General features: G+C 35.3%; 1 protein-coding gene across 4 annotated transcripts in view; it reads left to right on the top strand.

The window, feature by feature from the left end:
- LOC138694633 (monocarboxylate transporter 9-like) overlaps nt 1-23,990 on the top strand; it is a 326,720-nt gene that overhangs the window by 256,219 nt on the left and 46,511 nt on the right. For all 4 annotated transcript variants that reach the window (XM_069818551.1, XM_069818552.1, XM_069818550.1 and 1 more), the window contains 2 exons: nt 10,885-11,054; nt 20,776-20,902. In XM_069818551.1, the coding sequence (XP_069674652.1) occupies nt 10,917-11,054; nt 20,776-20,902 (265 nt within the window). In that variant the 5' untranslated portion in view covers nt 10,885-10,916. The remainder of the gene's footprint in view (nt 1-10,884; nt 11,055-20,775; nt 20,903-23,990) is intronic.

Here is a 23,990-nt window from a genome sequence, read left to right as displayed (position 1 = left end):
GTTCATTGGTATATTGCTTCAAATGATTGTTTCTCATATTTTCAAATTAATTGTATTTGTTATTACGTTATTAGCAAAAGAATTGTAACTTGTCAATTTTCATTTCTATACAAGCATTTCATTGATTTATCGCTTTAAATTGTTTTTTTTTTCTCAAAACTTCTAGTTATTTATGTTTGTTAGGTATTATGTTATCAAGGAAGTTGTAATGTGTCCATTTACATTTCCATGAAAAGAGTTTGTTGATTATTTATCGTTTTAATTTGTTGTTTCTCATATTTTCCAGTTACTTTGTTTTGCTATTACGTTATTAGCAAGGAAATTGCAGTGTGTCCATTTTAATTTTATACAAGTAGTTTCCTGATTATCGTTTTAACGTGATTTGTAAGTCCCACATGTGTGTATTAATTATGGCAGAAATATATCTGAATTATGTAACTATAGTAACATGTACCTACCTCATTACGATATTACTGTAAACACTACGTTTTACTGGTTTGCCATACGCCACTGCTTCGCGTTGCAATCTGCTCCGTAGTATCTACCTGGATTGCTACGGAGAATGAGAGAAGCCCACTATGACGTCACAGAACATCCAGTTGGAAATGACTGTACTAGAGTTTACTATCTCATTTGAAGATTAAAATTCCTTATCCAACTCTCATTACATGATATACTTTTGACAAGTTTGCAGCTCATTTCCTGGTTATACTTCATGGTGGTGGCATTCTTCCACTCGTTTTCTTTCCCAATCTTCAGTGAGATGTCGTGGCACCCAACTCGCACAAAGACTCCTCATTTTAAGATATTATTCCGTTAATATATGACGAATCCTTTCGCCTGACAATCTAACGAACGAGAGGGACTTCACTTACTAACGATTTTCAGTAACGTTTCTGCCTTCTCCGTATTCCATCTGTAACTTGTGAGCTAGGCGTACCGATATAAGGCCCATCCTTCATATTTCTCATAGTCTAACCTTAGTCCTTTGCTGTGGTCGTGCCAGAGAATCAGTCCCATTCCGAAGCTTATTGTAAGTTTTCGTAACAAGCTGTTTTTTACGGTGATAGGTTGTTAACTCTTCGCCCAACTTCCAAGCTAGAGGACCATCTCTTATCGGCTGTCCACGATTGCTTATTCAATAAATTCGCAGCTACCCTCCATATTTGGAAGCCGTCTCCTCTATCCGCAACCTGAGAACGCGCCATGCCGTGATGATAGGGACCCACAATACATGGACCTTCTGTTGTGCTACCTTACGTAATTATTTTGGTGAGACCTGCATCATAGAGTCATAAGCAGAGCGCGGATTTTGACTTACATGTCATCTTTTTTTCTTTATATCCTTTGCAACGCCCGTAAATATATAAATCCTGGGGCTGGAGCTGCTGGTTACAGAAATATAGGCCTACGTTTTTACGTTAGTTTTCGGTCATTTTTCGCTGTTTTAATCTTTGTGTCATTTTATTATTTTTAGGGTATTTCTTGTCATTTTTTAAATTTTGAGGGCATTTTTGGTCATATTTTAAATGTTAAGGTCATGTTTTAGTCATTTAAGCTAAAGACATTAATGACGAATATAGGAAAACTTGTAAAATTAGTACTGACACTATCCCATTCAAATGAGGAATCTGAAAGGATTTTCGATAGGAAGTGTTGTCAAAATGAAAAAGAGAAATAGGCCTATTGTAGAATAGGAGATGAAGCTCTCGGCTGAGTTGTTGTTATTGTACGTTCTGCCTTCCAAGCAAAAGAATTGAACTGTAGCTTCTTTGAAGTCATAAATGTCCATTTTAGTCTCCGCCATTGAGATACACTATGCTAGATATGGAGGAGATTTGGCGAGTGATACATTTTGTGGGAAAATTTGTGTTTGTATGGGAAATTTTATACTTTCATATGGAAATACCATAGTAGACAGTCTGGAGAGCTGTTAATTTTAAGATAGGATTTTGACTACTTATATATAGGATAATAAGTTTATATTAGGTCATTTTTCAGCATTTTAGGATATTTTCTAACATTTAGTAGTCATTTTATAGGTCACTTTTAGGGTTTTTTTAGGTTATCAAAATCCGCGCCCTGGCTCATAAATATCCAGTAGCTTTTTCTCGGTCAGTTTAGGACTAGGTGGTCTCTCATTCTGTTCGATGTCATCCACAGAGTATGTTTGAAGCAATAATCGATAAGTGCATGAACTGCATCACGATGTTGAACTGGTGTTTGTGGAAATTTGTCACAAAATTTCTGCTGTATTAATTGCGTATACTTGTCGCTTTACCAAAACACACGTTTAAAAAAAAAAAAAAAAACTTCTTCTTTTGAGAAAAGAGCCATGGTGTCTACACAATAGAACGCAATAACTGCGACAATAAAATTATTGTTGAAACGTAGGTTTATCAACTTATTCATAAGTTGAAAATAATCAATGTAATTTTAATCAGGATTCAACGTGGTCGTGACTTTGGAATTTTAGCAACTACATAAAAACTTCTCTGGCTGGGTCATGCATGTACACAGTGACTTTCTGAACGCACTGTATGTTATTATATAAATATTTTTATAATCTTCACGAGGTTGACATTTTTCGTACCGTCCAATATCTGTGCAGTAACTGTTGTAATTGTCACCCGTCTCTCGCTGTATGTTATTATATAAATATTTTTATAATCTTCACGAGGTTGACATTTTTCGTACCGTCCAATACCTGGCAGTAACTGTTATAATTGTCACCCGTCTCTCCCAGTTCCATTGACAGTGGAATGCGGTATTATGCTGGTTGTAAAGTTGTTTGTATTTCATTGAGGAGGCCAGTACCAGGAAGAACTCTGATAACTGGAGCTCAGATTTATATGCAACTAGAACATATGCAAATATCATTGTTTCAAAATTATACCGTCGCCGCTATGTATCATGTGTTTAGTAGTAGAAACAAACGCATATTTTGATAGTAATTTATCTTGACGTCATATTTTCTTTCAAGTACGTGCACTTGTAGAGCACAGATTAATTTTTTAAATAAAAATACATTTGGATTTGTGATAACAGTGCTGGAAAAAATATTTTAATGTTTGATGTTAATATATATTTGGAAACTTTACTCTTTTCCGATATGCATAACGTTTAGATACAAGTAACGTCTTATAACGTAGAAACAATGTTTTCATTGCATAAAACATTCTTCAGCAACAGACATATAGACACTGAAGAAGAAGAAGAAGAAGAAGAAGAAGAAGAAGAAGAAGAAGGAGAGAGAGAGAGGGGGGGGGAGATATATATGGGTGGGTGGGTGGGAGGGAGGATGGATAGAGACTGATGCAAGGTCATAATGATAGCTGCGTCTATGGCTCAAACGCTAGTGCGCTGGTCTTCCATCCAGGCGGCTTGGGTTCGATCCCCTGCCACGTCGTAATGAAATTTGTGGTGAACGAAATAGACGAAGCACAGGAATTTTCTTGGAGTACTCCCGTTGCCCCTCTACCATTCTACCAATACACAACACCTTCCCCTTATTTCATCTCTCATCTATAATACAATAGTTAAAAGGTTAGGTTGATGTCTTGGAGGTAGTACAGATTTCCGATGCTTAATGTAGGAAGGCTTAGAGCTCTAGGCTCTGGAATTTAACAAGTATTCGTCTGAGGATGGGTCCTGCGGTCAGGGCTGAGGAAGGAAGCTGTTAGCATCGGATTTACGAATGCCACCCAAGACATCTGTAGAACTTGGACAGTCATCGCTTATAAGAGGGTGGAAGTGAAATAACCTTGCAGATTGAAAGGGACGATAAGGTGCATTTAAGTGAATAGAATACCTATATTACGTTTTGTGATTAAATGCACTGTTTATTAGAAAATTAAGTTTGAAGTTTCAGCAGTCCGGCAACATCGCCGCTAACATACTCTTCTCGTGATACAGATGTAAGAAGTCAATGAACTCGGTGTGTCTCGCTAGATGAGCTGTTCTCTGGCGCTGTGTTGCAATCAACTCGCATCGTGCAGTGGTTTGAAATTAGAGGTTTTTAAAATTAAATTTACACGAAAACCGTCCACATTATTGAAATACTTCAGAGGGATAAATTATTCCTTATTAGTCTTCCTATCCATGTGGACAAAAATGACGATCATACTCGCAATAGTTACCGAATAAGAGATTGCTAAACATTTGAAAAAAAAAGTTTTTTTTTTCTGAAAAAAAAAACTATTAACTTTCCGCCAATATGATATTATAGTTTTTTGTTACATGCAACATGAGTTATTCTCTCTGAAAATTTGCAAGGCTATTTCACTTCCAACCTGTATAGGGGACAAAGAGGACCAAAGCAAGCCTAAGTGCAATCCTCGAATAGCCCAGCAAACCTAGAACATAATTATGTATTAGACATTTACTTTACTTCCAAATTGTCTTGAACCAACAAGACTGTAAACCATATTCTGTTCGTGCTTTTAAGACTAAACTTGAATGTATTGGCGAGTGGCTAGTGACATCACGTTGTGACCACTTTTGCGACCTTGGTAAGCGTATTGCTTTGCTTGTAGAGCATGCATACGTTACGACATGCACTTCAGTTCCGAGACAGGTATCCAACCTGCAAAGGTCATACAGATGGGAAAGAACATCGTTCATTGCTTTGTCCAGCAGCTGAAACAGCTTGTGTCTGCGCGTTTCTTTAGGTAGTACCTCTAAACCACGACCTTGCCTTTTAAAATGATTTGAAAATGAAAGTCATTCAGGTGTTGGAATGGGAAGAGTACGTTGCGATAGGATAATTTAATGCGAGAGATTTAAACCACATCCCGCTTGCATTAGAATTACAGGACCCGTTTACGGCATTTTGAAAAATTATGTAAAAGTTTAGGATATATAAAGAGTGTTCAAATAATATTCTATTCGCCACACTCCACACATTTATAAGGCTATTGATATTTTTGCATTTCCTGTAAGACAATCGCAAAGCATGTTTTATAGTACAGTAAAGAATTTTCAGTTCGAAATGTTGGCAAAAAAAAAAAACAAATGGTAGGGAGGTGATAAAACAGAAGAAAGTATATAAAGATTAGAAGAAATAAAGTATTTTAATATAATAAAATATATATTAGTTGACTTACTAAAGTTCTGTTTCACTAATGTTACCTTTACTAAAACGTTTGAACAGAGCCGCCATTTTCAGTCAACTACCTATGCGGAAACAAATGACGATCGCAAAGCATGTTGTATAGTACCGTAACGAATTTGCAGTTTGAAATGTTGGCTAACAAGAAACAAATTCTAGAGAAGTGATGAAAAAGAAACAAATGCTAGGGAAGTGATAAAAATAAACATGCTAGGGAAGTGATAAAATTGTGCGATAAGCAGCCATGATTGGTTGAAACACGTCCTTTCGTACCATTTTATTGGTCAAAAGTAGTATGACGTAGTAAAAGTGTAATAATCTAACTCAACGTACGAGTAATGAAGAACTTACGCAATACATTTAAATGTAAGGGGCTGTTTTGATATTAAACTCTCAAAAGCAACCGGGTTTCAAGATAAAATAATCATGCTATGTTGTTTGACTTGGTTTTTTGAAGACCGGATCCGTCCACCGCTGTGAAGTAACGGTCAGCATGCCTGACCGTGAAACGAGCTGGCCCGGATTCAAATCCTGGTTGGGACAAGTTACCTGGTTGAGGTTTTTTCCGGTGGTTTCCCTTAACTCACTAAGAGCAAATGCTGGGTAACTTTCGACGCTGGACCCTGGATTCATTTCGAGTGAGACAAGTGCCCAGTAGGATTGGAGCTCACATATTCAGTTTTCACAGCCCCAACTCCCTTGCAAGGATGTGTTTTCGTGTACCTTTAAAGTTTCTCCTCCCATTTCCCCTCTCTTTCAATTCAATTCAACTCATTTCGCTGGCATTATCACCATCTCAATCAGGCATTAGACAACCAAAGCGTCGTAAAATAACCAATTAAAAAATTAAAAAAAAAGAAATAAATACCGATTCCATGCATATACTAGACACTTAAATGACTCAGTATGCGTCCTATATACAGGGCATCCCAGGAAGAATGTAAAATGCGTTAAAAACATCCAGTGAATTCTTTATATATCCGAAGTCTAGCGGTTATGGAGAAATTGACGGGAGAAATATTGGAACGTCTTGCGGTTCTGTGTACTACTTATAGGCTACTTAACATGCTACGTCAGGTCTTTGCACATGACACCGTCTGGGCACCGCAACATAATTGTGTAAATTGAAACTTATCTTACCGGCACTGTACTGTCTTATTGTTACTCGGTTGTGTTTAAAACTATGGAGAAATGTAACTCTACCGTGGTACTCTAGTAGGCTGCTTGTATTGTTGATATTTGTAAGCATACAAAATTATGTTTACAGTATTTTGTTTCTTTGCTTATCTTGCTGGTATAAGAAAAGACAAACCATATCCTTGTCGGGGAGACTTTCTAGACTCTAATATGAATGTCAGCGGTCCTATAAACATAATCATCCGTACACTTTTCCTGCAGCTGTGGTACAGTTCATAGAATTCATATGAGGTGTAATCTCAGTAATTTATCTTCTGTAACTGAGTCGTCTAGAATCAAACTGCACTTTCATCCAAATCTGATTTTTCAGGAAAAACTAAAACCTAGAGTAGTTAGGCTCCAAATAGTGATTTTATTACTAAAGTTAGGGCAGATAAAGTGCAGTTAGACTCCAGACGAGCAGTTTATCACATTCCCTGCTGAATTCTACACTGAAACATATCTTAATCCCATATTTCATAATTTGGAGAAAGTGCATTTAGATTCTAGGTAACTCAATCATTTTATTCTCTTATTGGTTTTGTGCTTAATGTGAAATAAATTTATTAGAACATTCCGAATTACAGCTTCTAGTTGTTTCTCTTCACTTCTTCATAATGTCCATGTTTCTGCGTCCATACAATACCACACTCCACACAAAGCACTTCACTAGTCTCTTCCTTAGTTATTTTTCCAGAGATCCGCAGAGGATGTTCCTTTTTCTATTAAGAGCTTCTTTCGCCATTGCTATCCTCCTTTTGACTTCCTGGCAGCAGCTCATGTTACTGTTTATAGTTACAACCCAAGTATTTGAAGCTGTCCACTTGATCTACTGCCTCATTTAGAATTCGCACGTTTACCTTCTTTATTTATCTTCCGATAACCATGGTCTTCGTTTCGTTTGCATTTATCTTCATCCCATACTGCGCACAGCTGTCATTTAGCTCCAGTAGCATTTCTCAGTATAGTCTTCTCTTCTGCGAATAGCCACATAACAGCAGCAAAAATGATCTAATGTAGGGTGTATATAAAATAATTTCTGCTTTGCATTACGAATTCTTTCTTAACTAAAATTAGAAATCATTATAAACGACTATTATGGTAATATTATTATGTAATAAGTAATTCAAGTAAGGGAAGACTTTTTTTTTCTCTTATACGAGATTAAAATAAGAAAATAGACTTCCATTGTGAATTATTTCTTAAGTTACTTACGGCATATCGTAAGTTTCTCACCCACAGTGTTATTTATATTTATGTTTTGAAAAGGTGTAGAAAGGGATCATGAAGTAGGCCTAATTTTTAATTTTAGTATCTTTAAAACTTAAAAATTCTTATTATATCCGTTATAGATATAATAGGCCTGTATAATTTTTCTGCGTAAATATTGGCAGGATTTGAAAACATTATTTTTGTAATGGCATAAGGCGTATTTTCTCAAAACCAGTAACATATTATTGTGACCAGTTTGTCGTTCAAGAAAGTTAAACTTCGTTTCTTTTGTGAAAAATGTTCCCAAGATATATTGTTTAATATTTCATTTAACCATTTTAATTATTGATACAATATTATACTGTATTTTTAAATGGAGTTTATTAAAAATATGTGCAAACGTTGCGACATAAAAATACTGACGCAAGCCATTTTTATAATCGTACACAAAAACTAAGTTTTTGACATGATAAATCTATGGCCCATAATTAATTGAGATAACTCAAGAATACTGACATTACACTATTTTTTTCCGGACATTAAGCATTTTTCTCTTTCCTCAGTACATAGCCTACAGAGTCTGTGGTATTCTGTAATATGGGTATCTGGGACGCTTTCGTACAGATGCTGCGAAATTAAATAGATACCTAGAACCAGTTTTCTGCGTTCCACCTCTTCTCAATGAATGGAAAATTTCTCCCAGAGCTGTGCATGATGTTATGATGGCTAGTAGAGCGACGGAAGGAGAAATCATCAGATCCGTTCTATCCAACAGTAGAATGAACACATTGATATTCATATGACTATTGACTCTTTGATTCTGGCTCTGATTACGCCTGATTATTTGTGATTCTGTTTCATTAACCAACTGATTTTGACTCTATGATCTAAGTGACTAAATCTTGAATCTAAGGTTGTGAAAGACTGTTTTTGTTAATCAGTCTGAATTTTGGTAAATTGCTGTGAATATCCAGTTGTGACTTTAATGGCCGCTAATCGAAGTATTACCACAGTCTAGTATATACAGTCACGAAGCTTGAGTTGTGAGGGTGCTAGGAACAATAGACTGTGCCGGTATTATTTTGCATTGTCTGTAATGAGGCGATAGTAGCGATCGTAATGGTTAACAACTAACTGTGGATGCATATTTACTACGTATTGAGCTTCGTGACTGTATATACTAGACTGTGGTATTACTCTGAACGACTGACTCTGAATATGTCCGACTTTTCGTCTGTCTGACTGGATGATTGTGACTTCTATAATTGATTACTTTTTACTCAGTGACTGTGACTGACTAGTCTGTGATTCTATATGTCTGACTCTTGACTCTGTGATTCTGGATGATTGACTTAGGATAATTGAATATGATGTGACTATGAATGACTGATTTTGACTCTTATTATACCGGAGTAGTGACATCCTGTGATCCTGTGATCCATGAAGGGCCATGGTCGACCAACCGGTTGCTGGTCTCACGTTCACATGCCTTAGCAGAGGTGAACGATCATCCAATTAGAATGGAGGTATCGTGTGGTGAGAACGATGATCTCTCCAGCCGTTATAGATGGCTCGTATAATTTATAATCTTACCCTTACTTTGACTGAATGTCATTATTTTTGTTAATCAATGAATCTCACTATGTTTTCTATAGTTATTTATTATTACCGTATAACCATGAATAACCGTATTTCACTCTATACCCCTGAATGGCCGCATTTTCCTCATCATTCTGAATGACCGCATATAGCTCTATTACTATGAATGACTGAAAATGTCTGAATGACAGATTGATTGACTGACAACTGAATGTTTTTCACTTGATAGATTGACTAACTGAACAAGTCTGTTTTTGTCCGATACTTAAGGCTGGTCCACAATAAACCGGGAACGAGAACCAAAATGAGAACGGGAAGCGGAGGACGTGGACGTGAAGATTTTTGATTCACAATAAACCGAGAACGGAAACTTCTATGCATATCGATATGTATGTCAGTAACGATATGTAAAGTCGATATTACGCATTCTGATGTTGTTTGTGTATAATTGATCTATGGCGTTCTCTCATGAATACAAGACAGCCAACATAAACACAGGTTAACCAACTTTAAAATTCATGACACACAATATTTAACAATTCAATTCACATACCCTAGTAATCTGGTCACATATACACGTAGCATATATTAAAAATGATTCTACTGAATTTCTGAGTTAGACACGATGCATGAAGAATAAATTATGTCACGGCATGATAACAGAAAGAATCTAGTAGACTGTGATCGGAAACGAGAACGGCAAAGTTAAAACTTCGCCGGCCTTCTCGTTCCCGTTACTCGGGCTTCGGCAATTTCTCGTTAATTGTGAATGCTCACATTTACAATATATGTATTTTAACAATTTTTTCGTTCTCTTTCTCGTTTCTGTTTTGTATTATGCTACATGATAGAGACATAATTACAACTAACTGTGGCTGTTGAGTCATCAGGCGATTTTTAACGTGAAATGTTTATGCTCGGGTGTCAAATGAATAAAATTCAAACAAAATGACGTCAGTTGCTTAGCAACAGCAATGAGTTACGACACATTATTCTGACGTCACATGCTTAGTAACGGATCATTCATATGAAAAACAGTCATTCCATTGTAAGTACTTGTACAGATTTATGATATAGGGCAAAGGTTCGTAATATTGTGATCTGAATAATATTGTGATAGTTTTTTTTTGAGCATTTATTACAATTTTACTAAGCGAGAGGAAGATCGGTTTTTGCGTCAAATATTAAGGAAATGTTCGGGACAAGTTTCTGCACAAAACCGGTTCTTTTCTCGCTCAGTAAAATTGTAATAAATTCTCAAAAAGATCTATCACAATATTACTCGTATCACAGTATTACCAACCTTTACCTTATATTCAGTAATCTTTAACAATGGAACACATAAATTGCACTGAAGTTAGCTCTAAATATCACAATGACGCCCAACCGAGAGCATAAACGTTTCACGCATTTACAGAGATTCCATGAATCCCATGCCACTTTTTATTACAGAAACTACTATTTGCTCGCAATCAGGTATTTTTATATTTGTAATGAACAAAAAATATTTCGACAGGTCCTCCCCTTTCACTTTAGTTTTACCTATAATTTTGCCTTCACCATTGCTTAAGAGTGGCTTCTATATATAAAATACGTCTTGTACTTGTTAAATTACAAATAGGCCTACCTACCACATTTATTGATAACATAGGTTTGAAGTATTGATATTCTACTGTATAATCGTGGATGTGTGCCAGATGGAAAATCTCCAACTACTTCATATGGAATACAAGATACTACAGTAGTGGCATTGCCTTGATGCTAACGTGTTTTCTTCCTTATTGCAGACTGGTGATGCAAAGCTGAAAGTGCCGAAACAATGCAAGGAGGAAAGACTGCAGCTAAAGGCAAAAGTTCGGAGGAGGAAAAGACCAAAATGATGGTTAAGAAACAAGATCTTGTACCCCCGGACGGAGGCTGGGGTTGGGTAGTTGTGTTCGCCTTCGCTCTGAGCAATGTAAGTAACTTGTATCTTTTTCGTCACAAAAGCGAGACTTTCTAGTTGTGCGATCAATTTTACAAAAAATCTTGAGGCATCATTCATTCATTCATTAATAGTTTTTTACCCAAGGGCAGGTCTTTCACTGCAAACCCAGCATTCTCCAGTCATTCCTATTTTCTGCCTTCCTCTTTGTCTCCGCATATGATCCATATACCTTAATGTCGTCTATCATCGATATCTTCTTCTGCCCCGAACTCTTCTCCCGTTCACCATTCCTTTCAATGCATTCTTCAGTAGGCAGTTTCTTCTCAACCAGTGACCCAGCCAATTTCTTTTCCTCTTTCTGATCAGTTTCAGTATCATTCTTTCTTCATGCACTCTTTCTAATGCATCTTCATTTCTTACTCTGTCCATTTCATACGCTCCGCAGAAGATGCTCCTTTTTCTATGAAAAGCTTCCTTTGCCATTGCCATTCTCCTTTTGATTTCTTGGCAGCAACTCATGTTACTGCTTATAGTACATCCCAAGTATTTGAAGCTGTCCGCTTGCTCTATTGCCTTCTTTACTTTTCTTCCTATGACCATGGTCTTCGTCTTGTTGGCATTTATCTTCATTCCATACTGCTCACAGTTGTCATTTAGCTCCAGTAGCATATCCCGTAGTATCATCTCCTCTTCTGCTAACAACGCCATATCATCAGCAAATCTTATGCACTTTATTCTTCTTCCTCCTTCTATTACTCCTCCCATGTTCTGAAAACAGTTCTTCACTAAATCCCCCAAGTAGATGTTGAACAGAGTAGGTGATAAAAGGCATCCTTGTCGTACTCTTCTCCCTACTTCACTTCCTTCTGACATTTTTTCTCCTATCCTGACTTTGACTCGTTGTTTCATATAAAGGTTACTGAACAGCCTCCTCTCTATACAAGAGTAAAAACGTGAGAGACATGTTCAGTTTCTATAAAATGGATAGATATTCATTTTTCTTACCGGGTACTATTTAGTCGAAACGAAGGACTAGACAAACAGAAATGAAGACAAAGAAAGAGACGGACAAATGGGAAATAGAAACATACAGAGAGAGGAGGGCGGAGAGAAAAATACAGAGGTGGGGGGGCCGCAGAGAAAAACACAGAGATGGAGAGAAAGAGAGAGAGATCAAGGCAGAGAGAATAAGATAGAGACGGAGAGAAAGGGACAGATAGAGACGGAGAAGAAAAAGACTCAGACAGGAACAGAGAGACAGGCTGGAACCTCGATCACATATATAACAGATTGGCCATCCCTATGTTAAAATCGGTAACATGGAAGAGAACAACCACCAGGATCGCCAACATCGATTGAGAAGGACCGCTAGATGGAAGTACAGTTTTTCCATGCAATTCAAATGAGAGTTATAACGTGACTTCTTATGCAGTAACTAGATGGCAGCATAGTGAAATTGATAAATATTGTTGCCATCAAAGCCTATAAGGCTGAGCAATCTGTTATATATGTGATCTGGGCTGGAATTTAAGAGTAGAGAGATTGAGATAAAAGCAGAGGCTAGCGAAACGCGTGTCTGCTCTGACCTTGAGCGTAGTATGATGCTGCATATGTTTGAATCATCGGTTCATTAACGCAAGCATGTCTGATGTGCGTGTTCGTGGTTGGGAGCCAAGCTGAACACTCTGTAGAAATGAGTACCACGGGTATTTCCTTGGGGTAAGGGCGGCAAGCATTTAGGACTCGTATATTTACTGCCACTGTAGTAGATTTTCTGTGAGGTGGGAGATAATCTCCATCTACGTTATGGGCATCCATTGTCTAAAATAAGGATATGTGTATGTAATGTGTACATGTACATTAAGCGAGAATAATTAATGCAGTAACAACCAATGCCATTATCTGAAAGCTGAAACTCTGCACTATTAATGATTTGATTTTTTAATACAACTAATTCTGTAATTTAAGTTGCCTATAGCAATTACGGGGTTAGATACAGCTTACAGCAGAAAATTTTTTGGAAATAGTCAACCCTTTTTTCCTCCATTACTGTATCTTGTACAATAATAAAAATTGGTATGTGTAAAACACTATCCTTCTGCTATATGAAAAAAATATTTTTACGATTTAAAAAAATTATATATATATATATATATATTTTTTTTTTTTTCAAAATTTAAAATGGTGACAGTTCACTGTGCAGTGATGAAGTGTTTCCCTCACAACTCATAAACTTGTTAACTTTTTCATGTTCTCTCTCTTTTATTTTATTGCTGAAAATCCTGTAATATCACGCTCTTTCAAATACATTCCTTAATGAACAATACTTTTTTTATTTTTTGTTAGAAGACAATACTAATATTTGACCATATTTTTAAATGAATTTATTTTTTATCGACAGTCTATCAAAGGTAGAGAAGTGATTTCGCATCATATTGTAGATATGACATGCATAAATACACACAAAAAATTCCATCACAGGATGTTGGCTAGTTTTTTAATTATGTGGGAAACGCTTCATCAGTGCATAGTGAATTGAATTTTGAAAAACAAAATGTATTTTTTTTTAAATCGTAAAAATATTTTTTTTCATATGGCAGAAGAACATATGCTAATTTTCATTATTGTACAAAATACAGTAATGGAGGAAAAAAATGTTGAATATTTCCAAAATTTTACTGCAGTAAGCTGTACCTAAACCCTGAAACAAAATTTGAAGATTTTACCGACTTTTGTTGTTCTTGCATATAAAAGTACCAGTACAGAATATTTTCAGCTGATTGCACAACTTATCTCAATTTGATGAACAATTGAGATTGGTTGTTCTTGCATTAAGCCATAGAATTGGTATAGTAATCTACCGACGATATTAAAATAGCAAAAAGTCTGTCTACATAGCATTACATTTGATATTAGCTGTCGATGTGGATAGATGCACTCTCATATTTTCCTGTAATAATATAAGGAGTTACTATAGGCCTAGTCAATACCATTTTTAAGTGGGAAATATTAGTGTTTTCTTCATTTTATAAGAAATTTACTTGCGTTTGAAAAATATCAGTGCATGATAATTTTTTAGATATACAGGTGTTATTTTTACACCACGTACTAGCGTTATGTCAATTCATTTAGCGTTATCTAGGCACAAGTTTTCGTGGATATTTACTCACATGATAACTTCAGTTAAATTATATACCTTCTAATTAACGAGAGTCCCAATAGACTTGCCTTCGAGTATTAATTGTTTCTGTGTTCAGTTTGCAAATCTAATCACCAAGATTGTTCGCTTAAAGTCTGTAAATTCCCATGCGGCCGTTCTGTTTTGCAAATAGCATCCGTCACTGAAAATTGAACATGTAATAGAAATTAAAAAAAATGATTGCTATATCAAAATGGTTTAACTTTAATTGTAGTCCTTACAGTAAGATATCAAGTACATTTTATGAAAATAAGTCTAATGCTTTCCGTTGTTTAAAATAACATGTTTATATAACCGTGTCTTTGTAAATGAAAACCGTTAATTTTTTTCTTCAAAATAATGCACTTGCATCATCTAATTACCTTGGAATGGAATGGAATGGAATTTAAGTGAGGGGGGCACGGATGGCCCAGCACTGCGACCTGTTGAGATTTATTGCGCTAACCCTTGATATAGAAAGAGTTGCGTGCCATAGATCCCCTACGCGCATCAACCCAATTACATGACTCCCTGACGACCGGTCCCTACAGCCAACAGAAATCCATATACCATTCCTACTTCGGCAACTTCCCCCAAGGCCCCCCTGTCGGTCCGAGGCGAAACTCCTCCCCTGAGTAGGTCCGCCTCGGGTGCTCGTTGCAGAAGCCATCCAACGTCGTTGAGCCAGTAGTTCCGGGAGGCTGCCTGTAGAGTGATCTGAAAAACCAGAAATGGGATGATGAGGAAAGGATGATGGGGGAGGAAAGAAAGTGGCAAAGATGAGTGGGGTTCCAATCGTCTGATAAAGTTACCTGATATGTATCCATAGGAGTGAGGGGAAAAAACTTCACCCAGGCAAGTCGTCCTGACCGGGAATCGAACCCAGAACCGCTGGGTTCGGAGATCTAAATACCTTAATAAAATTTGCTCACACGATTTTTATTTTAAAAGTCATGAATTGTCACAAATTATACGAATCGACCTTTGTTTTTCTATGTTTTTTTTTTTTTCTTTACGAATAATCTACTGATGAGTCTCCGCATTTGAGATAGGTTCTGCTTGGAGGTGCGAATGACTGGTTACGTAAAATTTTGAACACAGATGAATGATTAAACAAAGCTATGTTAAGGAATTAAATAAGAATATCAGTATTCCGTGTTGTAAATGATTTATTACATATATAACATTTCAAACATAGATGATTAAAATTAAGATACTTGGAAGTGTGAATGATTCGTTATTTACCTACATAAAAGTTTTGAAAATAGATGAATAGTTAAACAAAGCTATATTAAGGAAGAAATTAAAAGTACTAGGAAGTGTGAATGATTCAGGTAAGGTAGGTTTATCAAACAAGGCCCACCTAAAGTTTGGGACCATGTATATTTTTAATGGTTAAATATGGGAAATCGTTATATGCTGTGTTCACAGTTGAGTTAGTACTCGCTTCGAAAAAAATGTTCTAAATGTATGTTTTTAAGATTTTGGCCGAGGTATTTCAAAATTAGTTGTCATGTCGTTCTTGAAATATTGGCTTTAATATTACTAGTAGTTTCTTGACAAAAATATTAGCCTAAGCATTGATTAATTGCTATAAATGTAGCGTATTGGGTGTGATTTTCGGGAGGTAATACAATATTTACCTAGCTATGATAAAAGAAACATTGTAGGAAAATTAACATATTAATTTAGAAAAAGTACTTGCATGTGATTTGTATATTTCACTTAAAAATGAAAGGTAATAGTTTTTAAAGGACAAATGTCCAATTCTTATCTTGTGGATTATCGTGCGTTTTGCACGGTAGATATGAAACATTTTATCACGTTTTAATTTTTTTTTTGTTGTGCAATGTAGAAAAATCGTCTTCAAAGCTAGAAGATAAAACACATATTACATCTACAGGGTGATTCAGGAGGAATAGTAAGTATTTTAAGGGGTGGTAATGTTGGCTTTTCTTAGTAAAAAAATTAGAAGATAAAACACAAATTACATCTACAGGGTGATTCAGATGTAATAGTAAATATTTTAAGGGGTGGTAGTGTTGGCTTTTCTTAGTAAAAAAATTAGAAGATAGAAAAAAATATATCATCTATAGGGTGATTCAGGCGGAATAGTAAATATTTTAAGGGGTGGTAGTGTTGGCTTTTCTTAGTAAAAAAAATTAGAAGATAAAAAAACATATTACATCTACAGGGTGATTCAGGAGAAATAGTAAATATTTTAAGGGGTGATAGTGTTGGCTTTTCTTAGTAAAAAAAATTAGAAGATAAAAAACACATTACATCTATAGTGTGATTCAGGAGGAATAGTAAATATTTTAAGGGGTGGTAGTGTTAGCTTTTCTTAGTAAAAAAATTAGAAGATAGAAAAAAATATATCATCTATAGGGTGATTCAGGCGGAATAGTAAATATTTAAGGGGTGGTAGTGTTGGCTTTTCTTAGTAAAAAAATTAGAAGGTAAAAAAACATATTACATCTATAGGGTGATTCAGGAAGAATAGTAAATCTTTTAAGGGGTGGTAGTGTTGGCTTTTCTTAGTAAAAAAATTAGAAGATAAAAAACATATTACATCTATAGGGTGATTCAGGAGGAATAGTAAATATTTTAAGGGGTGGTAGTGTTGGCTTTTCTTAGTAAAAAAATTAGAAGATAAAAAACATATTACATCTACAGAGTGATTCAGGAGAAATAGTAGCCCTAAATATTTTAAGGGGTGGTAGTTTTGGCTTTTCTTAGTAAAAAAAAAATAAAAGATAAAAAACATATTACATCTACAGGCTGATTCAGGAGGAATAATAAATATTTTAAGGGGTGGTAGTGTTGGCTTTTTTAAAATTAGAAGATAAAACACAAATTACATCTACAGGGTGATTCAGGTGGAATAGTAAATATTTTAAGGGAAAGTAGCTGATAGAGCGTCGTTAAATAACCAAATAAAAAGAAAAATTTTTTTAAATAGTTCTTCGAAAAAAATTAATTCCATTCTCAACAATACCAAGCCATCATCGCAGCAAATATCCGTTTAACGCCCTTTAGAATCCTCATTTTAAAGACTTCTTGGAAGAATATTTGCATAGCAATACTTCATCAGAAGGAAAAATTACTGCATGTTCATAGTACGTATGAGGAAGCTCTGTGTAGAATTCGTTTGAACATTGGCGACTCTCATCTCTGACCCTCAGTAGATGAAACTACAGCTAGCATGAGGTACTAGATAGCCTATTTAATTGTTGGAAAGTTGGGTCCTGATGCCCCCTCAAAAGAATATTTGATTTGTAGCAGAGATTGACCAGAACAAACTCTAGTACAGTGCGTCTTCGCCATCTTGCCCGCGATGGAGTTTCCTGCACAGTATCTGGTTCTCTGATGATCAATATTATTAAGTTAATAATGTGACAAATGTAGATAAATATTATATAGTTTAATAATATTGTTGTTGTTTAGTCAACTGTCCGAAGGCAGGTTTGAACCTCACAAGTGACACCAATAAAGCATCAAAGCATTACTCATGAGGCAACTAAGCCAGAAGATAATGAGATAGGGTGATCAGTTCCTCTTCCCCTGGATTGCATACATCGCTGACTAGTAACATGTTAGGGCCTGCACTAAATAATACTATAAGCACTTAAATAAATTTCACAATTTTGTAACTGATATTTCAGAAAATTCATAACTTAAAGGAAATACGTATATACTGTATAATATGTTTTATGTTAAAAGCCTATTTTTAGATTTTTATGGCCTATATCCTAAAATTTAATGACCGATTGAGACACCTAAAATCACATTCTAGCGATCTAAAAATCCGGAGTCTAGTTGTAATGTTACCTATAATAATTGGATAAACGTAACCTATCTATTATTTCTGAGCAGCGAAATTCAACTTATAATTTGAAGTACGTACAGTCTAACGATAAGGATACAATTTTATTGATACGACAGCGTTCAGTTCATATGCGCATGATAGCATGTTATTTTAACGCGATAATGTAATTACTTGTGACTCATTAGTTCTAAGCGAAAGATCATGTACGTCTGACCCGTGTTTATTTATAAGTAATGCATGAATATACATACGTATATATGAATCCAAATAACTTAATGGAAAGTATTTTTGGGTTCATTAATGTAATGTAATTATCTATTTATAGTCACTTCTAAGTGCGTGAACGTACAAAAATGAAGATATACCGTACTTGCTCGCATAATTTGTACACTTTTTTGTGCCCTTTTGGCCACTGAAAATTTAGGGTGTGTCAAATATGTTGTTTTTTTCTTAATGGAGGGTTTGATCTTGGTTTTATTCTAGCATGATTGAGAATAAGATACATTGTGTCAATATTTTATTCCAGTTTTGTAACGATAAGAAGTTTTCATGATCTTGATTTAGCACAAATGTAATTCGTAGTAATTATAATGAATGTATTTATGTGTCATAATAATATATTCAATAGTTTATAATAAATGAGATCATATTAGGTAATCGTTGATAGTTGTTCGATGCGCCATTGATGTAACTTAATGAATTGACGCCAACTGCCCAACTAATTTTTAATTGGTTACTTTACGACGCTTTATCAACTGCTATGGTTATCTAGTGTCTGAATGAGATGGTGTTAATGCCAGCGAAATAAGTCCGGGGTCCATTGCCGAAAGTTACCCAGCATTTGCTCTTAATGGGTTAAGGGAAAACGCCGGAAATCCACTCAGCGAGGTAACTTGTCCCAACCAGGATTTGAACCCGGGCCCGCTTGTTTCATGCTAACCGTTACTTCACAGCGGTGGACCTAACTACTTATTAAAATAGTAAGATTAACATTACCAGGATTTTATTGGAATGCTGTAGGTCATATGAACTTAAAATACCCGCAAATTTTCACGAAAACTCGACGATAAAATGTTGATATTGAAACAATAGTGTTAATCTCTTAACCAAATTGTGTATCCCTTTCGATTTTCGTCTCTGAAGAAAACTCTCGCCCTTGGATGCCGAAGAGTCTTTGACGTCATTGTCGGCTGCTCTAGTGTAGAAAAGTATGAATGAATGAGTGAATGAATCTGTAGGTCCACACTTAACCAACTGAAACGTTAATATTTCATGCGAGTGAAACTGACATAATAATTTACAAGCTGATATTAATATTAATAATAATAATATTAATAATAATAATAATAATAATAATAATAATATAATCCGTGGCTCTACAGCCCTTTTACGGCCCAGATCGACCAGCCGGCTGCTGGCCTCACTCCCACATCCCGATGCAGAGATGGACGGTCATCCAACCAGAATGGAGGTATCACGTGGTTAGCACTATGGTCCCCCAGCCGTTAAAGCAAAGAAAATGATTATACCTATTTTCACTGATCTTTTAAATAGGTAAAATCAACTCCATGACAGGCGAAATCGGCCCAGAGGATCGTGAGATATTACGGTTCCCATCTTTACAAACAATCGGCATTTAATAGCAGTAGGGATGTCTGTCCTACGTGCCCGCCGCCTTTACCCCCAAGGAAATGGCCCGGTACTCATTCCTTTTAGAGGCTGAGTAGACTCCAGGGCCTTGGAGCGGCTGGAAGGATTAAATCAGTGGAAAAATCCATGATCCCATCGGGAATCGAACTCGTGACCTTCCGGCTTGCAGCGATATGCTGCGCTACCATTTATCTTTTACGGAGTTTATTATGACAATATTGCATCCATATGGCTGTAACAAAATATTCGTTACCTCAATAAAATCTAGACGTAAAATTTTGAAATATTAAAACATAAATAGGGTATATGACATTTTACGAAAATTATCAGCAACATTAACATGATGATAAAGAAACCTCAGGAACATATATTTTATTTTGTATAGAATACAAAATAACTGTACGAAAGGAGGAAGAACACACTATAAGTATGGAATTAATAAAATTCCAAACTTTTCTGTACGAGTTACATAAATTATAAAAATAATGATCTGAAAAATGACTGCATTTGTGCTTCTTTATGGGAGCGAAATATGGGTATTCTCCTAGAAAAGTCTGAAGAAGATGGAAACATTTGCTTTGAATTATTGAAACGGCCCAGTTAATGAAATTCGTAAAGCATGAGTAATAATAATAATAATAATAATAATAATAATAATAATAATAATAATAATAATAATAATAATAATAAATACTTTCTCTATACTTACACAAATACAGTAATAAAGAAAACAGAAAAATTAACTGAACGTTAGCGACACCTTTCCCTCATGTTATGTAAAGTGTTTCACAAGTGAAAGTGTCTTTAATTCAAAAGAGCGTAGGTACTCATATATTATGTGTAAGTGATGCAAAGAAAAAAGTAGAGAGAGTGAGACTGCAATGAATTAAATTGCAAATATTAATGAAATATGTCACGGCATGCATTATGTTATTGCGGTTGTATCTGAGCTAGTTACATTTCAGACAGTCATAGTTCACTTTCTCTTTTTAAGTGTATTGTATCATCCCTAAACGGATCTTACGGTCACCATAGTGTGATTCTTTAGATCTTCTCTGAAGTTATTGTTACCTTCATTCTTTGTGTATTTTCAGTTGATCGTGGTACCCATTCTTCAGTCATTTGGACTCTTATTCAGAGGAAGATTCGAGGACCTTGGGATCTCTGGAACGAGCGCATCAGTTATTATCAACGTCAACTCCGCGTTTGGAATGCTACTGGGTAAGTGATGATTATTTCGTAGAAAGTTTCTGCGGCTATTATTTTTCAAACCCTAATCTGGTTCAGTAAAATAATTCTCGCGATCTAAGTAGCTATATTCGATTTACAGCTGGCTATCTGAGATATAATCGTAGCGAAAAGAAAACAGAGAACAAAGGAGATTAAAACAGTAAGAATAAGTGGATGGGAAAAAGGAGCAAGGAGAAGTGAGAAATAAATGGAAAAATATTGATAAAGTGAGAGGAAAGGAGAGAATATGAGAGTGGAAAGAAAATGAGAAATAAAGAGTGAAGGCTGACAAGTGGGCATAGATAAATAAAGCTGGGGAGAGAAATAAAGAGAGAGTTAAAAATATGGAGAAGGATGAAAATAGGGACAAGATAAAGGGAGAGAGAGAGTATGTGAGTAATATAGAGAACGAGAGAAGGAGAAATAGAGAGGCAAATAAAGAGTGTAATAAGATGAAGAGGGACGGGATGAAAAACGGAGAAAGATGGGTGGGAGAAAGAAGCGAGTGAAAAAAGAGTGAGAAACGAGGTGGACAGAATGAAAAACAATGGCTTCAGAGAGAAAAAGGAGCGCGAAACGATGAAAGAGAGAATAAATGAAATGCAGATAGAGAATAGGGTGAAGAAAGAGATATAAAGGAAGACTGACAAGAACGAGATAACTAACACTAGTCAACAAATTGAAACTTTTTTCGTGCAACTGGTGTGTAAATGCATGGATTTACCTCATTTTTGGTGTGTTGAATTCAGTTGAAAAATCAGCTTTTTTCTATCATGTCACATTTCCTAGATGCACAGCACTAACACAAATACAGTAATGCGATATTGACAGACATGACTCATTTTAAATATAAACATAACACTCAGACCCCACTAACGTTTTCTTGATAACATAAAAAATTCTTATAAATCAAGAAATTCACTAAAATAATTCACAATAATACAAGATGTTAATATTTACAAAGATTAAAACCAATTTCTTTCGGCAAAATGGGATGACGATCTTTCGTTTTGTACAGTGTATCATCCGTCTCCTAAAATGAAACCAATTGTAATCACCCATCATTGAGTGCTTCCAGTAACCTTGGTAACGACTCTCCACGGTAGGGTATACTGGTGAAAATGCTCACCCTGTTCGTCACTACAAGCACCTTAGTTTTCTGGGAAAAAATCAAGGTGTGAGTGTAAAATAAATGTGAATTTTGAGTTCTTTTAGTTATCTAACAGAGCAGTCACTATGGAAATATTTATCGTCTCTTCTGTTATCCATAAATCCATAAACAATGCGTTTTGAAAGAGGACCAAGGGGTTAACTCAAGATTTGTGAGCTTTGCATTAAAGGTAGGATCTTTCAATAACTTCCTTATTTTTAGCTCAATAAATATAGCCTACCTTCTTCCACCGTGTACTACATCCAAATAAAGAGTTTAACCATCATAGTTCTTATTTATTATACAATATCTCTGAAAAAATGACAACACAAACAAGATAAAATATTTAAAAAATCCATATAAAACCTAAAATATCTCAAAACCCTTACATAATAAGGTCCCTGAGCCAAATAACGCCATGTATACCTTTAACGCCACCCTATTAAAATTTGTTAACGACACAAGTTTTCGGTAGTGTACTACTGTAGCCTGCATTCGCTTGCAATCTAGTGATGAAATGAGTTACTAGCTGTCCGCTGACATTTACGAGTGACATTATATTCCATCATTTTCCTGTTGTGTGTTGATAGTGAATGGCTGTTCTTATATCAAGGTAAGAGGCAATATTTTATATTGTGTGTTGAGCAAATAATAACTATATTAAACTATATATTTTCGTGATCCTTAAACATTCTTCTATGTATAGAAAGTATTTGCTATCTATAACATTTGAAAATGTTAGAGAAACAGGCATATCATGTTATCAAGTACTCAGTAGCGCTTTAACGCCAAGTGGCGTTAAAGGTCTACAGACAAAATGTAGCTTATGTTAGTACTAAGGCTGACAGTACAGGATCAGTGTGAAAACATCAGGAAAATCACTAAGCTTTCAACTTACAAATGTTCAGAATGTGCAATGATGATATTGGTTCAATTGCTTATCAAACTCTTAATTTTATTTTTATTTTACATAACTTAATTTTTTTGTTTTACTTATTGGAAAACATTCATATTAAACTAAGGTAAATGCTTTTGTGTTTAATAACTTTCTACTGTGTCACATTGTCTTTTTTTTTAAAGTAAGGAGTTACTGGAAATCATATTTTCCTAATCCATCTGGTGTTTCAGTTTCAGATCAAGAATCTTTCATTAGTATTGAGTGATTTTGTATCTTTTATTAACAGAAACTCAAATTTAGTCGCTTAGTTCAATTTGTGTTGCTTAGGAAAAATAATTCATTAACAATTATAAGTGTATAGGTTACTAGAAAATAGGTGGCGTTAATTGGACAACCTGTTCCTAATAACGCCAGTTTACAAAGTTTTCCTATTTGAGTTCTAATTCTTGTTCGGTATATAATATATCCATTTTCATTGTCCTATTTTGTAAAGATAAGATTACAGTTTCTATTTCATAATTTTCGTGTTTGTACATAACTTATTTCCAGAGCAAAAGCGACTAAAGTGTTAAGGTGGCGTTATTTGGTACGTTTACCTTACAGCAATTCCGAAGGCCGTTTCGGATTTTACAACCAAGTATTGAAATGAATTCATATATTACATATCAGATGCAAAATGGCTGTTAACCAGTGTAGCCTAATTAGGAAAAACGAGGGACAGAAAAATACTATGGCAGAGACAAAGAGAAGTTGAGAAAAGGACAAAAATTTAGAGAAACTAAGATAGAGTTTATGAAAAGATAAAGAGAGTAAGGAGGAAGATAGTGAGAGGAAGGGTGACAAGTATAACGAACAGAGAAAAATAAAGAATTAAGAACAAATGAATGAATGTGCCAAGATTGCGCCATAGCAGGCTGGTCTACGCTACACCAGATGAGATAATGATGGAGTTTTTGTTGGGATACCACAGGGTAACTGGAGCTTCCGGAGAAAACACCTGTGTTATCTGGACCACGGGCTTGCCCTACAAA

Source organism: Periplaneta americana, chromosome 2 (assembly GCF_040183065.1).
Source record: "Periplaneta americana isolate PAMFEO1 chromosome 2, P.americana_PAMFEO1_priV1, whole genome shotgun sequence".
NCBI classification, from domain to species: Eukaryota; Metazoa; Arthropoda; class Insecta; order Blattodea; family Blattidae; genus Periplaneta; species Periplaneta americana.
This window is presented reverse-complemented; position numbering and strand designations above follow the sequence as displayed.